Source organism: Seriola aureovittata, chromosome 12, assembly GCF_021018895.1.
Source record: "Seriola aureovittata isolate HTS-2021-v1 ecotype China chromosome 12, ASM2101889v1, whole genome shotgun sequence".
In the NCBI taxonomy this organism is placed as follows: Eukaryota; Metazoa; Chordata; class Actinopteri; order Carangiformes; family Carangidae; genus Seriola; species Seriola aureovittata.
In genome coordinates, this window is record NC_079375.1 from 26,119,285 (window position 1) to 26,136,888 (window position 17,604).

At 44.7% G+C, this 17,604-nt stretch overlaps 2 protein-coding genes across 3 annotated transcripts; both read right to left on the bottom strand.

Moving 5' to 3' along the window:
- Positions 1 to 444: 444 nt before the first annotated feature.
- Positions 445 to 17,418, bottom strand: LOC130178890 (zinc finger protein ZFP2-like). 2 transcript variants are annotated; one of them, XM_056391499.1, is made up of 3 exons: positions 17,007 to 17,418; positions 15,809 to 16,291; positions 445 to 2,387 (listed from the first exon to the last, which is right to left on the bottom strand). In XM_056391499.1, exons 1-3 carry the CDS (start codon positions 17,176 to 17,178, stop codon positions 1,249 to 1,251), a joined length of 1,794 nt encoding a protein of 597 aa, XP_056247474.1. In that variant the 5' UTR covers positions 17,179 to 17,418; the 3' UTR covers positions 445 to 1,248. The 2 variants fall into 2 exon arrangements, with proteins under 2 accessions (XP_056247474.1, XP_056247473.1); XM_056391498.1 differs by lacking the exon at positions 445 to 2,387 and adding an exon at positions 12,786 to 14,971 and having other exon boundaries at positions 17,007 to 17,416.
- On the bottom strand, positions 2,982 to 4,643 carry LOC130178930 (uncharacterized). The gene is made up of 2 exons (XM_056391578.1): positions 3,429 to 4,643; positions 2,982 to 3,096 (listed from the first exon to the last, which is right to left on the bottom strand). Exon 1 carries the CDS (start codon positions 4,627 to 4,629, stop codon positions 3,679 to 3,681), a length of 951 nt encoding a protein of 316 aa, XP_056247553.1. The 5' UTR covers positions 4,630 to 4,643; the 3' UTR covers positions 2,982 to 3,096; positions 3,429 to 3,678.
- Positions 17,419 to 17,604: the final 186 nt, after the last annotated feature.

Genomic DNA, 17,604 nt, shown 5'->3' on the forward strand with positions numbered 1-17,604 from the left:
TTTATTAGTACATATTGTATACTGTGAAGTCATTTTTTCAAACTAAAGGTTTCAATATTTCAGATCTGTGTGTAATTTAGATGCACTCTTGTTCTTCGGAGAATAATCAATGTACTTAGGCAGAGTTCAGAATATATGTACATTTTGTTTTTACCTTTCGAGACCAAAGCGCATACTGTACCAGAACTCATCAATAATGGGGCTTTTATTTGAGGCCATTCTCATCACTCCATTGATTCTCTAATTGTAATCACATCCATACAGTGCATTTGGAACATATTGGGTCGTTTCAGGTTTTTTCACATTGAACATATATGTCCTTAGATAGTTTCACAGCTGACAATCAATAATAAAGAGCCATGAGGAGGAAGGAACTTCCTGAAGAGCCCAGAGACAGGATTGTGTCAAGGTTCAGAACCAGGGAATATTCTTAGCATCAAAATCCTTAGACAAAAGTAACTCAGTTTATTTACAATACATTCATTTTCTACAGCACGTTTATGTTTCCTTGCTAAAGCACCAAACTAGTATATCAGATATGTCAAATTCATTCATTCACAAAATACAAACAGGGGTTCTTATCTTCAACATGACAGAGTTCAAAGTTCACATGTACAAAATGGTAAAAAAAAACATACAACCAACTTAAGAGGCCAATCAATTAAATTTGTAGCAATTATGCACTCACTGTGAAACAGATTTTTTCAAAGAAATGCAGCAGCAAACAGAAAATATGAGTAATACATGAAGGAAAAATGAGCAAAAACAAACTCAACAAAACTTGATAACATTGTTGCTCATGTACAACATGCAACTAAGATGCTGTGACCTCTGTGGGAAATGTTCTACATTCAATTACAGAGAAGTATCTGTTACAAAAGTGTATTTCATCCAGTTGCTGAACCCTCTCCAAAGTAGTTCCATCTTGATGGTTTCTCCTGTGTAAACTGATTCTCAGGTGATTTTTTCATCTGTGTGATTTGAGAAAAACCTTTCCCACAAGAGCTGCAATTATGAGGCTCTTCACTTTTCATCTTTTCCCGCCGGTGTTTCAGTGATGTGGTTTCTCTCCAATGTGAATTCTTCTCCTGTGGACTGTCAATGCACCAAGTCTGAAAGCTCTCCCACATGTTGTGGTAAAAGTAAATATAAGTTTGTATGTGATTGTATATTTCAAGTATGTTACTTCTAATCTATATGAATTCTTAGGTGCCTTCACAAGTATACTCTCTGACTGAATCTTGTCTCTCAGGTGTTGCAGGAGTACGGCTTCTCACCTGTGTGGGTTCTCAAATGACAATTTAATGCTGAAATCTGTTTGAATCTTTTCGCACAGGTGTTACAGGAGTACGGCTTCTCACCTGTATGAGTTCTCATGTGGACTTTCAAAGCACATCTTTGTCTAAAAGCTTTCCCACAAATCTCACAAGGATATGGTTTTTCACCTGTGTGGATCATCATATGGTCTTTCAATAATTTCGGTATATGAAATCTTTTCCCACAGGTCTTGCAAAGGTACGGCTTATCACCTGTATGAGTTCTCATGTGATCTGTCAAGGATCGACTTATTCTAAAAGCTTTCCCACAAATCTCACAAGAATATGGTTTTTCACCAGTGTGGATCATCATGTGTTGTTTCAATACTGACTCTCTACGAAATCTTTTCCCACAGGTGTTGCAAAGGTACGGCATCTCACCTGTATGAATTCTCATGTGGATTGTCAATGCACCATTTTGTCTGAAAACTTTCCCACATGTCTCACAAGAGTATGGTTTTTCACCTGTGTGGATCCTTGTATGTTGTTTTAATACTGACTCAGTGCAAAACCTTCTTCCACAAGTCGTGCAAAGGAACGGCTTCTCACCTGTATGAGTTCTCATGTGATCTGTCAATGTATTACTTTTTCTAAAAGCTTTCCAACAAATCTTACAAGAATATGGTTTTTCACCAGTGTGGATCCTTGCATGTTCTTTCAACGCTGACTCTCTGCAAAATCTTTTCCCACAGGTCTTGCAAGGGTACGGCTTCTCACCAGTGTGTTTTCTAAGATGTTCAGTCAGAAGGTACTTGTACTTAAAATCTCTTCCACAGGTGTCACATTTTAAAGACTTTTTACCTGTCTCAGTGTTACCTTGAGAGTAGTGAGAGAGGAGTTGTTGGTCACTGTGGTCATTTCCCTCAATTGTAGAAGTCAACATAAAGGTATCAGTCTCCTGCTTCAGTACAAGCTGCTCTCCCTCCTGACTGGTGCAGAGTTCCTCCTCTTCCTCTTTAATCTGTGGAGGCTCTGGGTCCTCCTGGTCCACACTGGAGTTCCTCTCCTGCTCACAGAGCTGCTGGTCAGTGAGAACCTCCTCCTCCTTACAGACATGATGCTGTGGGAGCTCTGGAGGGAATAAGAGAGACAAGAAATATATTACTAATTTGATGACAGAAAAACATGTCTGAGCAAACAAATAAAAGTGGAACCCTTAGCAGGAATCCACTTGCATATGAAAGTGGGATGTTTAAAATGAAGAAGCAACAGCAAGAAACAAACAGAAATTTAACAGGCTGCAACGTGCTGTGATTTCTGGTGATCGATTCTGGAGTCATTGTCCATTTGGACGACCCATTTGTGACAGAGCTTTAACTTCCTGGCCGTTGTCTTGAGATGTTGTTTCAATAATTTTCCTATCTCATGAATGCATCTGTTTTGTGATGTGCACCAGTCCCTGATGCGGCCACACCCGTCCCTCATCATTGGAATGCCGTTTTTCACCTTTTTATCTCCAAACAAACGATCGTCATTATGTCAGAACAGTTCAAATTTTGTTTCATCTGACCACAGGACATTTCTCCAGAAAGTAAGATCTTTGTCCCCATGTGCAGATGTAAACTGTAATCTGTTTGTTGCGGGGGCTTAAGTCAGTAGACTGGCTTCTCTGGTTTGTAATCGCAGTGTATGCGTTGGTTAGAACGCAGTCTATAAAGTTCCCCCAAGACTTAGCGAAGAATGAAGCAGGAGACAATCATTCCTCGTTATGGTGCTTTATTGGTGGAGACAGCCTACAGTGGTGTTGAAGGTGGGGGTTTGTGGGTGTGTGTGTGTGGTTCTGAAATAAACCAAACAATAAAGCCATTAATAAACAATTCACAATAAGCTTGGCTATAGCACACAATCCAAAGTAATGATATAATGTAATTATCCTTAACATGGGAATATGAAACATCCTATAGAGAAGGAATCACATACGTATATAATTACTAACATCACACATTTAACTGACTGACAAAGGAACGGTCAGTAGCATTTACGTTAGCAATGGAAGCTAACACCGCTAGAAATACACACTAGAGCCCCAAATATAACCTCAGTTAACAGATATATACCGATAAATATAACAACAATGCAACATCCGTCCAGCGAATAAACAATGTAACTTACGTTTCTCTGGACGCACACTGAACCACAAACGGCAGATCAACTGTTACAAAGTAGCAACACAACTTTCTTCTACCGGCCGTACACGCGTCTCACCGTCGTCAGTCTTTTTTCTCCCTCTCACAAGCGGTGGCACTCTGCCCTATTGAGCGCGACGGCGCTCCTAGTGGTTGGACCTTGCTATGTCACCTGCTCTGTCATGCAGCCTTCAGAACAGCCGCCCCCAAATTTGCTCCAGCAAATTTGCAGTCTATTATTGTCCATTCTCCTCTGGTACAGCAGGAAGTCTGATAAGACGGCTCACAGGTCGGACATAGGTGCGGTCCCGAACTTTGACCTCCGCTGTGCGAATCAGACCATCGGCCCCAGGGAACACCTTCTCGATTTTCCCAACAGGCCACGATGATCTGGGCAGTTGCGGATCGACAATCATCACGATCGTATCCAGCTGAAGAGGGGATGTGTCCGACTGCCACTTGGACCGGGTTTGTAATGTGGGTAGATAGTGGCGCAGGAACCGCATCCAGAAGCGATCAGACAGCACTTGACAGGCCCTCCATTGACGCCTGCTGAGCAGCTCTGAGTCATGATATATTGCCTGAGGTAGCGAAGGGTCTAGCCGCCCCATCAGCAACAGATTGGGGGTGACTGGGTCCGGGTCTGCTATGTCGGATGATACATAGCCGAGGGGTTTGGAATTGAGGATACCCTCAACCTCAATCAGGACGGTGGTCAGCACTTCTCCGCTGACAACTTGTGAGCCCAGAGTAGCAGTCAGAGCAGCCTTGATAGACCTGATTTCCCGCTCCCAAGAGCCACCAAAATGGGGGGCGCTTGGCGGGTTGAAGCGAAACTCGATCTGGTACTCTGCCAACTGGGCTTGGAGAGAAGGATGTAGGGTTTGGAATGCTTCGTGTAGTTCCCTATCTCCACCTCTGAAATTTGTGCCCTGGTCCGAGAGCAGCTCTGCTGGTCTCCCGCGACGGGATATGAACCTTCTCAGGGCCATCAGGAAGGAGTCCGTATTGATGCTGGACAGCACTTCAATATGGACTGCTCTCGTTGTGAGGCATTTAAAGAGCAAGCCCCAACGTTTCTCATTCCGTCGGCCGACTTTAACCTGCATTGGACCAAAACAATCAATCCCCGTAGAGTAGAAGGCTGGTTGGTGTAGCCTGAGCCGTGCAGGGGGCAAGTCTGCCATCTTGGGGTTGACAGGTTGGGCCCTCCATCTTTGACACTCGGGACATGAGCGCTGCTCTCTTCTTATGGCCTCACGGCCACGAAGGATCCAGAACTTCCTCCTCAGCTCCGCAAAGAGTCGCTCTGCACCAGGGTGTTTCAGATCTCGGTCAGCTTGTCGGATGAGCAGCTTGGTCACAGCATGTCTCGGGTCAAGGACTACAGGGTGGATCACATCGTCCTCCAGATCCTGACAACGCCGCAGTCGACCTCCTACTCGTATCAGCTGGACTGATGCATCATATTCTGGAGCCAGGGTGATTAAGCAGCTGGAGGAAGGGACTTGTTTCCCCGCTGCCAAACACTGGACTTCTTCAGGAAAGCTGTCTCTTTGGGTGGACTGCAGGATGCTGAGTTCTGCCTCCTTGAACTTCTCTGCTGTAGGGGTCCCCGTAGTATCAGCAGCCGTCCCATGAAGGTACCCCGCGGTCGCCTTCACCAGCTCACTGAAGGTGCCGAACTGCTGAGCATCAGGTAAGACATGGTGGGTGCTGGTTACCGTGCTAACCAGGCAGGTGGTGGGCCTTCGAAGTTCCTCAGCGATGTCTTCACTCGTTGTGACTGGGTGCACTGGCCACTGGTCAGGTGGCAGCTGCAGGAACGGGGGCCCATGGATCCAACGATTCTCACCTGAGAGATGCTCCAGCGATTTTCCCCGGGTGAGATCGTCTGCCGGGTTCTCTGATGTCTCCACGTAGCGCCAGGCATGGCTATCTGTCAACTCTTGTATTTCAGCAATACGGGTTCCTGCAAACACCTTAAAGCGACATGAGTCCGACTGGATCCAAGCAAGAACAGTTGTGGAGTCTGTCCACATGACCACTCTGGATATTTCCGCTGTGAGCTCTCGGGTTAGCACGTTTGCAAGCTGTGCGCCCGTGAGCGCGGCGCACAGCTCCAACCGCGGCATAGAGAGCTGCCGCTTGGGGGCCACTCGGGACCGAGCTGTCAGGAAAGCCACCTCCACATGCCCCTCTGCGTCTTCTGTGCGTAGATATCCCACACTGCCATACGCACATTGAGATGCATCACAGAAGATGTGGACTTCCCGCTGATTGGCTGCATGGTCCATGGCTGGACTGACGTAGCAGCGAGGCAGTCTGATATTGTCCAGGTACCGTAACTCGTTCTCCCAGTCTTGCCATGCTGTGAGCAGGTCACCTGGTAGCAGAGGGTCATCCCACTCCCGCTTCTTGTCCCATAATTGCTGGACAAGAACTTTGGCCCTTGTAGTATAGGGCGTGAGGAACCCTATGGGGTCGTATTGGCTGGCCAGTACTTGGTAGATGTTCCTCATGGTGGCAGGGGAGCGCTCCAGCAACCTTGACTTATACTGCAGCGTATCCGAGTGGCATAACCACCGCAGTCCCAGGGCAGGTTCTTGTGGGTCCATGTCTCTGTGGTTGAGCAACTGTTCACTACTCTCTGACCTAATCTCCTTAGGCAGATGGCCGATGACCTCTGGCATGTTGCTGGCCCACTGCCGCAGCTCGAAGCCTCCCTCCAATAACAGCCCCCTCAGCTTGTCTGTGACGTCTTTGGCCATATCTGGAGTAGGGAAGCTCTGCAGCCAGTTGTCCACATAAAAGTGGTTCTCGATAGACTCGCGCACTGCATCCCCAGGGTGGGTGTGGTCGTGTACGTGCCTCTGTAGTGCGTATATGGCGCAGCAGGGGGAACAGGTGGTCCCAAAGGGAAGAACCTGCCACTCGTACGCTCTAGGTTGGGAGTCTCGCTGTAGGTCGCGCCAGAGGAAGCGCAGCAGAGGGCGATCTTCGGGCAGCAACCTCACCTGGTGGAACATTCCCTTTATGTCACTGCTGACAGCAACTGAATGTTCCCTGAACCGCAGCAGGACACCCAGGAGAGATGCACCCAGGTTAGGGCCAGACAACAGTAACTCGTTGAGGTTCTTATCTTTATAGGTGTAGGAACAGTTGAACACGATCCGATGTTTGCCGTTGTGTGTCACCAGGTGATGGGGAATAAACCATGATTCCTTGGAAGTCTTCACCTGCTCCTGGCTGACTTGGGATGCGTAGCCAGCTTTCTTCAGCTTCGTGATCTCTGCCTGATATGCCTCTGCCTTTACTGGGTCTCTGTCAAGACGCCTCTCCATGCTGCGTAGGCTCGGGAGTACCGCTTCAGGCTGTGCTGTGAGTACAGGCATGTTACTCACTCGTAACAGTGGGGTGGCGTACCTGAAGACTCCATCCACCTCCACTCTTTTCGTCTTTGCCTCTAGAAGGTTCATGGCTTCTTGGTCTCTCCGTGACCTAGTCACCAGCTTCTCATTTCTGTATGGCAGGGTGTCCAGTTGCCAGAGCTTTTCTACTTGATTGAAGAGCTCAGCCGCAGGAGAGGTGGTAGACACAAACAGACACTGCTGTGAGCGGTTACTTTGTTGGAGAGACTTGACTGGTCCTTGCAGTGTCCAACCAAGCCTGGTCTTCACCGCAGCTGGGCCCCCGGGCGGGCCGAGACGGACAGGTTCGATAGGGGTCACCAGGTGCGGACAGTCAGAGCCTATCAAGAGGAGTTGTTGGACGTCTGTGAAGGGCTGCAGGGGGAGCATCTTGAGATGCTTATATCTGCGCTGAAGTCCCTTCACTGGGTAAGAGTGTTCAGCAAGGCCTAGTCCACCTGCAGTGAAGGCTTTCTCAATGGTGAATGTCTTTGTTGGCTGCCCGGTCGGAGAGATCTTGAACGTCACCGATGAACCATGTAGTGTTCTCACGTCCTGCCGAACTGTTCTCAGGGTGAGGCTCTCCGGAGTTCCCTGAAGTTGCAGCCTCTGAACAGCCTCCTGGAGGAGGATCGTCCTCTCAGAGCCATCATCTAATATGGCGTATGTCTCCAGGGTGTGCTCGCCATTGCGCAGTAGCACCTTACTGACCTTCAAAAGGACCTGATTGCAGCCAGCACGACGATCCAGGTACAAAACATCTGTGGCTGACTTCCACTCTGCACCAGTGCCGTTCCCTGTAGTGCGCTCATTCTTGCCAGGTCGGAGATTCACCTCATGCAAGGCCTCGAGGTGCTTCCCCTTGCACATCTTGCATAGGACTCTCAACCTGCACTGGGCGGCCTGATGGTGCCGGCCGCAACGCCAGCAGCGATTGTTGGCCTTCACCCAGGTTGTCTTCTGCTCCTTGGTTAATTGCTTGAAGTTCAAGCACTGGTCCAGGAAGTGCTGCGTATTGCTGCAGTAGGGGCAGTAGGCTTTGGGCTTGTCCAGGGTCTCTTGGTGATCTGTGACTTCAGCTTGACCTGTTTGGGGGGTTGTATCCTGGGCGGCACCGTGCAGCACGTTCATGGTCTTCCTAGGGGCTTTCTTGTCCTTGTCGCACTCCTTCCTCACCCCGCTTCTCCCTCTCTGGACATCCTCTATCTTGTCGAACCGGTCTCCATCCTCCTGGATTTCCAGCTCGTAGTCAAGCCACTCCGCGAAGTCCATCAAAGACGGGATTCCCGCTTTCCAGGAGTGAATGTGGCGCCGGAAGGTGGCGCGGAGATCCTGTGGAAGCTTCTTCATTAATCTGGCCACATGAGACCCACACTTTAACTCTATGCGCCCGTCTTCACCGAGCTGCTCCAGCATCCCAACTAGAGCTCGGACTCTCAGAGCAAACCTCCTGAATGCTACAGTGTCACCAGCGCGGATAGTGGGCTCCTCCATGAGCTCTGCAATGCGCTGTAGAGACAGCTGGTGGGGCTGACCATAGTGTTTGGTCAAGGAAGCCATAGTGTCAGAGTAGGGGAATAAGGAGTTGCTATATGAATCAGCTATCAGAAGAGCCTCTTCAAACTTGAGGTGGTCACAGAGCACTTGGTACTTGAACATCTCCGTCGCGTCAGCAGGAAGAATGTTGTCAAGTGCGAGTTTGAGTCTGGAAAACTCTCTGGGGTCACCTCGTGTGAACTTGGGGATCGACGGCGCAGGGCCCCTGTATGTCCTCTCGTTACTGTTCGGCAGTGGCACTGCTGAGGTTAGCCGTCGTGGGGGTCGTGGGGATGCAACTGAATGCAGCACACTATCATATTGTGGTTCTGACCGCATGGATGGGGCTGATGACAGACGTGCTTCCAACTGCTGCAGACGTTCTCTGAGGTTCTCCACAACATCAGCAGGTTGCCCTAAGGGTGTAGGCTGGATTCTTGGCAGCTCATAGTCCTCGTTGGAGAAGGCTACTGGTGGGGGAGGCAGCGGCCACTCATCGTCCGCTATATTCCTGTCTTGTACTGCGGGCGGGCGGGGTAGCTCCCTAGGTGGAAGCGGTGGTGCTGCCTGCAAGGGGGGTTGTGGCAGTGGCCGGCTGTCCTGGTCTCCTGGCTGTGGATGACGTGTTCCAGGTGGTGGATACGGCATGGGGGGTTGTGCTGGTGGCGGCCTCATGCCCTCTCTTCTGATAGGGTGAGGATGGTCCAGCTGAGCATGCTGTAGACTGGGAGGTGCTGCACCGCTCCTGTCCATCTGACGTCTCATATCCCTCACCATCAGCTGCAACCTCCTGTTATCCTCTTGTATTTGTTGCATCACATCCATCATTACAGGTGGGCCCTGATATGGCCGTGGCGTACTCACATACACAGGTGCTGCGGCTCCGATGTGACTGGGAAGTGTCTCTGTTAACTCAGCAGGATAATGAGTATGCTGTAGTGAGCGCTGGGTGAGGGGTGTCGTCTCGGCAAATCCCTCTCTACTTCTACTCCAGTCGGTCTCCTCTATCGCAGCAGAGGTGCGTGGTGGGTACCTCACGGCCTGTGGGAGAGTGTACCCTTCATAATCTTCCATCCATCTTGGTTGGCGCACTTGTCGGCGTGGACGTACGTCTTCACTTGGGGGAACATGAGCCATTTTACTCTGTAATTACCTAATCCGGCTCGAAGGACCATTTGTTGCGGGGGCTTAAGTCAGTAGACTGGCTTCTCTGGTTTGTAATCGCAGTGTATGCGTTGGTTAGAACGCAGTCTATAAAGTTCCCCCAAGACTTAGCGAAGAATGAAGCAGGAGACAATCATTCCTCGTTATGGTGCTTTATTGGTGGAGACAGCCTACAGTGGTGTTGAAGGTGGGGGTTTGTGGGTGTGTGTGTGTGGTTCTGAAATAAACCAAACAATAAAGCCATTAATAAACAATTCACAATAAGCTTGGCTATAGCACACAATCCAAAGTAATGATATAATGTAATTATCCTTAACATGGGAATATGAAACATCCTATAGAGAAGGAATCACATACGTATATAATTACTAACATCACACATTTAACTGACTGACAAAGGAACGGTCAGTAGCATTTACGTTAGCAATGGAAGCTAACACCGCTAGAAATACACACTAGAGCCCCAAATATAACCTCAGTTAACAGATATATACCGATAAATATAACAACAATGCAACATCCGTCCAGCGAATAAACAATGTAACTTACGTTTCTCTGGACGCACACTGAACCACAAACGGCAGATCAACTGTTACAAAGTAGCAACACAACTTTCTTCTACCGGCCGTACACGCGTCTCACCGTCGTCAGTCTTTTTTCTCCCTCTCACAAGCGGTGGCACTCTGCCCTATTGAGCGCGACGGCGCTCCTAGTGGTTGGACCTTGCTATGTCACCTGCTCTGTCATGCAGCCTTCAGAACACTGTTTTTCTTTTTTACAGTGGCTTTGGATCAGTGGCTTCATCCTTGCTGAACAGCTTTTCAGGTTATGCTGACATAGGACTCAATTTACTGTGGATACGGCTAGGGTTGTGCCGATGGACAATGATACCAATGATCATCAGAACGATCGTGCAATCCTCGACACTAATACTTTTGTACTTGATTCCTCCACCACCTTCACAAGGTCCTTTGCTGTTGTTCTGGGATAGATTTGCACTTTTCACACAAAAATAGGTTCATCTCTAGGAGACAGACCACATCTCCTTCCTGAGGGGTCTGACACCTGCATGGTCCCCTGGTGTTTATACTTGTGTACTCTTGTTTGTACAGGTGAATGTGGAAAACTCAGGTGTTTGGAAATTGCTCCCAAGGACGAACCAGAACGGTGGAGTTCTACAATTTTTTCTGCAGTCTTGACTGATTTCTTTTGATTTTCCCATGATGTCAAGAGGTACTGAGTTTAAAGGTAGCCATCTGCTTAGTATTTTACTATTAATAAGTAAAGTAAGTATTTTGAAATACTTCCACAGGTACAACTCAAATAACCTCAGATTATGTTAGAAATTTCTAAAGCCATGACATCATTTTCTGGGAATTTCCAAGCAGTTCAAAGGCACAGTCAGTAGTAGTAGTAGAGTATGTAAAGTTCTGACTCACTGGAACTGTGATATAGTGAATTAAAAGAGAAACAATCTGTCTGGAAACCCTAACCCTAACCCTTACTTGTATAATTCACAATAAATGACCTTACAGACTTGCTAAAAGTATAGTTTGCTAACATGAAATCTGTGGAGTGGTTAGAGAATGACTTTAATGACTTCAACTGAAGTGTATGTAAACGTCTGACTATGACAAAGTGGGATAAGAAGGGAGGAGAATAACAAAGATATGTCTATGTACAGGAGAAAGACCTCATCGTAAATGTGAGGTCATTTCCATCTGATACCAAGTCATACTGTAATGAGTTACATGATGCCATAAATCAATCTGCGATCACTCTTATAACTGGTCACCATTGAACAACACACCGGTGAACATCCCTGTGTGTAAGAACAGAGCATCATTTGCTCCTGTTTGTTCAATAGATTACAAATAGGATCCAGTATGAGTCATGTCCTTGTGTTAGTTTCCATTCAGACCATCCTGGTTTCACAGACCTGTCCTGTGTAGCTTTATCTCGGGTTTCCAAACGATATCCAGCAGTCTGCGCTGACGATCGATCTCTTCCTCGTACTCGACGATAGTTTGTTCAAAGACTCCGAATATTTCTTCAGCAGCAGCAGTTAGTCGCTCGTTGACAAACTCTCTCAGATACTGAACTGAAGACATTGTTGCTTAGTTACCACTGAAATATTTACCTGCGATACGACTACACCGTCATCTTCAAGCTAGCTCCACACATTCATACAGCTAACGCTGCCGGCGCTTTCATTGTTTACTTCCGCTGGGTGTCACACCCTGACGTTCCGGTAGGGGACGTGAGCTTTTGTTTCCGCCTTCAGTGATGATTGTACATCCGTGTCGCTTCACCTAACAGGGAAAAATATTATTTTCTCTCTAGTACCACATTTAATCGATATCTTTTTTTTGTGGGGATATTTTGCAAAACACCACATTGGTATTAAAACAGTAAAACAGTATGAGTGGAAGAAGTTAACACCGGGAATTACAAGTAGCAATAATTCAGTGTGTTCCTTTTCCATGGAATACTTTGAGTAAAGTTGAATTAAAAAAGTTATACATACCAACTGATGGATAGTTTCAGAAGCAATGTTTTATATCCTCAGTATAAGTTTTTCTAATTCAAATTATTATTCAGCAAAGTAAATACAGATGTCACGTAAATGTAGCAGATTGAAAAATATTTGGCTGTTCTTTGTAGTAAAGTAGAAGTATATATAACATAAAATAAACTTGGTCAAAGTATATATACTTCAAAAATTGATTTTATCTTCAATATTTCATATCTGTGTGTAATTTAGACTCAGTCTTCGACTGAGAACAATCCATGTACTTAGGAAAATTACTTGAGTAGACGTAACCAATGACATTCAACCTCTGTAAATATACAATGTGAGACACCTCCTTTGATCAAACCACCAATGTGTATCACATCATACTTTAACTTCACTTCCAGCAGTTGAGGTACATCACTAAAACACCTGTTGTGTGTATGTTACAATTGAACACTGAAAAAAACCTCTTCTTCACTATGATTACTTTCACTCTGGATGTCGGTGACGCTTAGCTGGAGCTTTGATGAACAGTTTCCTTGACTTCAATGTGAATCTGGTATTCTTACACGATCACCTTACAAAGCATTATTGTTCAAATAAATACGTGAGACCTTTAGGCACTGATCATTGTATGCATTACTACCACTTAGACTGATGACACTCATAGTTACTGTAATCATTTACTCATTGAAGTTCAGTTTGAATAACCAGAATTGAAAGAAATTATTTTATTAACATTATTTGTCAATACAAAAACTAAATTTATCTATAAAGCAACTTAAAAACAAACAAGTCTCACCTCTAACACATACAAAAATTATATTAAGTTGATTCAAGTAAAGAATATAAAAAATATTAATGATATACAACAGAAGAAAACTCCAAATGACCCACGGCTACTAAAAGGTTTCTCAGCTTCATCATCAGAATTCACAATCTCTTATGATAACTGAGGTGGAGTATTGAAGAGGTCAATCATTTAAATTTGTAGGAACTATGTGCTCACTGAGGTTTTTCTGACATTTGGGAGATTACACTTTCTTCAAAGAAATACTGTTGCAAGGTGGAAGGAACTTCCTGATGAGCTCAGAGACAGGATTGTGTCAAGGTTCAGAACCAGGGAATATTCTTAGCATCAAAATCCTTAGACAAAAGTAACTGAGTTTATTTTAAATAAATCAATTTTCTACAGCACGTTTGTGTCCTCGCTAAAACACCAAACTACCACCAAAATACATACAGAGGTTCTTAGCTTCAACATGACAGAGTTCAAAGTCCACATGTACAAAATGGTTAAAAAAAAAAAAATTAAAAAAAAATTAACTTAAGAGGCCAATCAACTATATGTGTAGCAACTACAGATTTTTTCAAAGAAATGCAGCTGCAAACAGAAATATGAGCAATACATGAAGAAAAAATGAGCAAAAATGAACTCAACAAAACTTGATAACATTGTTGTCCCATATGTTCTCTAAGTATATGACTTTTAATCTTTGTGAATTCTTATATGGCTTTGCAAGTGTGTTGACCGAGAGAATGTTTTCCTACAAGTCTTGCAGGAGAACGGCTTCTCACCTGTGTGGATTCTCATGTGGACTGTCAAGTCACCCTTTAGTCTGAAAGCTTTCCTACAAGTTTCACAAGAATATGGTTTTTCACCTGTGTGGATCAACATATGTTTTTTCAGATTTGACAAGGTACAGAATCCTTTTGCACATGTTTTGCAGGGAAATGGTCTTTCTTCTTTGTGGAATTTAGCATGATGAATCAGTGATGGCAAACTCTGAAAACTTTTCCCACAGGTCTTGCAGGAGTACGGCCTCTCACCTGTGTGGATTCTCGTGTGGACCCTCAAGTCACCACTTAATCTGAAATCTTTCCCACAAGTCCCACAAGAATAGGGCTTTTCACCTGTGTGGATCCTAAAATGATCATTCAATCTTGCTTTCAGACGGAAACTTTTGCCACAGGTGTTACAAAGGTACGGCTTCTCACCTGTGTGGATTCTCACATGGACCCTCAAATCACAACTTAATCTGAAATCTTTCCCACAGGTCTCACAAGAATAGGGCTTTTCACCTGTGTGGATCCTCAAATGATCATTCAAACTTGCTTTCAGACGGAAACCTTTGCCACAGGTGTTACAAAGGTACGGCTTTTCACCTGTGTGGATTCTCATGTGGACCAACAAGTTTTTATGAGATCTTACATCCTTCCCACATGTTTTACAAGAAACTGGCTTTTCACCTACGTGGCTCCTCAAATGAGCATTCAAACTTCTTTTCAGACGGAAACTTTTGCTACATCTTTTACAAGAATATGACTTGACAGCTGTGTGGAGTCTTTCATGACTTATCATTGATGACTTTTGAGTGAATCTTTTCCCACAGGTGTTGCAGGTGTACGGCTTCTCACCAGTGTGGCTTCTCAGATGTATTTTCAATTTGGACTTAAATTTAAATTCTCTTCCACAAGTGTCGCATTTTAAAGACTTTTTACCTCTCTTAGTGTTACAGTGACTCTTTGTTGTGGGAGAGTTGTGTACACTGTCACTGTGACTTGTGTTTTTTTGACGTCTCTTCTTTGGTTGTGTCTCTGCATTTCCTGTTGATTCTGGGTCTACATGCTTACTTCCTTCCTGATCTTGGCTCTCAGCTACAGGAGAGTTGTGAAAGAGGAGCTGGTAGTCACTTTCCTCATTAGTAGGAGTCAACATCAAGGTATCAGTCTCCTGCTTCAGTACATGCTGCTCTCCCTCCTGACTGGTGCAGAGTTCCTCCTCTTCCTCTTTAGTCTGTGGAGGCTCTGGGTCCTCCTGGTCCAGACTGGAGTTCCTCTCCTGGTCACAGAGCTGCTGGTCAGTGAGAACCTCCTCCTGACAGACATGTTGCTGTGGGAGCTCTGGAGGGACAAAGGGACATGAGAAATAAGTTATCAATGTGATGCTGGAAAAATGGTGATGCTTCTGATCTGGCAGTTAAAGTAAATTTAAGTTACAATACTGCCTACCAATTCTGACTAATGTTTTTTGCACCTCATGTTGTGAAAGAAAGTTTGACATTGTACTTGAAGCTTTTAAGAAATGTGAAAACCTACATTCAAAACCTCTTTTTCTCCATCCAGATAATAAATCTAGAATTGGTATTCATCAATACGGAATGTGTGGTGACACTGAGTGCACTTTTTGACCATGCAAACACATGGTATTTTAGAGCAAGCCAAGTTAAGATACAGTGAAGTGAAAATGCAAAATAAGGCGAGACACAACATTTAACATAAAACAAAATAGCCAACTTCATGGAGCTTGCATTCAATTTCTTCATTACACATTTTGCTGTTTAAAAAATATTAGAGAATTCAGAAACAAAAATAATTGAGTTTGTGTGCTCAATATTTCCTTCTGCATCGTTTAATGTCTTTGATATTTATTGTGAGGCATTCTGTAAACTGTTTTGATGCCATTTTAATATTTACAAATCACAATTTCAGACACCTGTCTGGTAGCCTAATTAAGATGTCTCTAGTAACAGTTGGACTGATTGTACTATGGTAAACTGACACATTCCCATTTGTAATCTGACCAGAAATTTGTGAAATTGCGCATCTTCCCTGTCTAACATCAGTATTGTAGTTTATGTTTCCTTTAATCAAGCATATAAAACAAGTTAAACCATTAGGATCCTATATGAGTCATATTTCTGTGTTAGTTTTCATTCAGACCATCCTGGTTTCACAGACCTGTCCTGTGTAGCTTTATTTCAGGTTTCCAAATGATATCCAGCAGTCTGCGCTGACGATCGATCTCTTCCTCGTACTCGATGACAGACAAACAGTTTCTCTTTGCTGTGGGAGAGCTGTGTACATTGTCACTGTGACTTGTGTTTTTGTGATGTCTCTTCTTTGGTTGCGTCTCTGCATTTCCTGTTGATTCTGGGTCTACATGCTTACTTCCTTCCTGATCTTGGCTCTCAGCTACAGGAGAGTTGTGAAAGAGGAGCTGGTGGTCACTTTCCTCATTAGTAGGAGTCAACATCAAGGTATCAGTCTCCTGCTTCAGTACAAGCTGCTCTCCCTCCTGACTGGTGCAGAGTTCCTCCTCTTCCTCTTTAATCTGTGGAGGCTCTGGGTCCTCCTGGTCCAGACTGGAGTTCCTCTCCTGGTCACAGAGCTGCTGGTCAGTGAGAACCTCCTCCTCCTTACAGACATGTTGCTGTGGGAGCTCTGGAGGGACAAAGGACACAAGACATAGGTTACTAATGTCATGATAGAAAAACTCAGGTCTTGGTTTGGTCTTATTTCATCCAAAGACAACTCACACAGAACACACTTAAAATATCCCAAAAGGATAAAAATATATAAATACAGAAGAGACAGTGCAGAACAAACCACAAGCAGCACACAAAACAAAAAAAGTGCTATGAGTAAAACTGAAGCAGGAAACAGGATAAAAACAACAAGTTAAAGGAAGTTATTTCACAGTGGTCCTGACCTGCTCCCAATCACGACAACAACAAAGACTGCTGCGTCTCTGCTGCACTACTGACCAAAATCACATATCTATGTCAGCGAGTAGGGTTTGGTCGATTATTACCGGGCAGCCATTGACTGAAGGCTGTTTGAAAAGAGACGCATCAAAGCACGAAGCATTCATTTCTTTTGTTTGCTCTTTGTTTCACAATTCTTCTATTATCTTTTAGTTCAGTCAGTTTCCCCTGTTTCTTATACAACCTGTGTGTTTGATGTTGAATGTTTATTCATTAAAAATAGAGACTCGGTCATGTTATTTCTTTATTTATAAAAAATCTGCCCCAAAGTTTTTCCTTCATGTGCAACAGTGAAAACTCAAACTAAATGTAAGAGTAGGGCTCTGATCAGGATCCAGTATGAGTCATGTTCCTGTGTTAGTTTTCATTCAGACCATCCTGGTTTCACAAACCTGTCCTGTGTAGCTTTATCTCGGGTTTCAAAACGATATCCAGCAGTCTGCGCTGACGATCGATCTCTTCCTCGTACTCGACGATAGTTTGTTCAAAGACTCCGAATATTTCTTCAGCAGCAGCAGTTAGTCGCTCGTTGACAAACTCTCTCAGATACTGAACTGGAGACATTGTTGCTTAGTTACCACTGAAATATTTACCTGCGATACGACTACACCGTCATCTTCAAGCTAGCTCCACACTCGTCTAGACCTATACAGCCAATGACGCTCGCGCTCTCTCATTCTTTACTTCCGATGGTGTCACACTGTGAAGTTCCGACAGTGGACATGAGTTAGCTTTTATATCTACCCTCAGGTTTGAATCACAGGGTAATTCGGTTATTTTCTCTGCGATACCACATTTAACTGAGATCTATTCCGTAAAAAAAAAAAAAAAACACACACACACATATATATATATATTTAACACATTTAAGCAGGGGTGGAAGAAGTTAACAGGGGAAAGTAAAAGTAGAAAAAACTCAGTCACATTGAACCTCTTTAAATATGTTTGTTCAACATGACACACTTCCATTGATCAAACTCCCAAAGAATA

Bases quoted from the DNA above. Each gene is read 5' to 3' on its own strand.
- LOC130178930 (XM_056391578.1), bottom strand. From the start codon at position 4,629: ATGGCAGACTTGCCCCCTGCACGGCTCAGGCTACACCAACCAGCCTTC.
- LOC130178890 (XM_056391498.1), bottom strand. From the start codon at position 17,178: ATGTCTCCAGTTCAGTATCTGAGAGAGTTTGTCAACGAGCGACTAACT. The intron at 16,292-17,006 runs GTTTGTGAAACC...TTGTCCCTCCAG, and splicing joins GATAAAGCTACACAGGACAG to AGCTCCCACAGCAACATGTC. The intron at 14,972-15,808 runs GTCTGTGAAACC...TTGTCCCTCCAG, and splicing joins AATAAAGCTACACAGGACAG to AGCTCCCACAGCAACATGTC.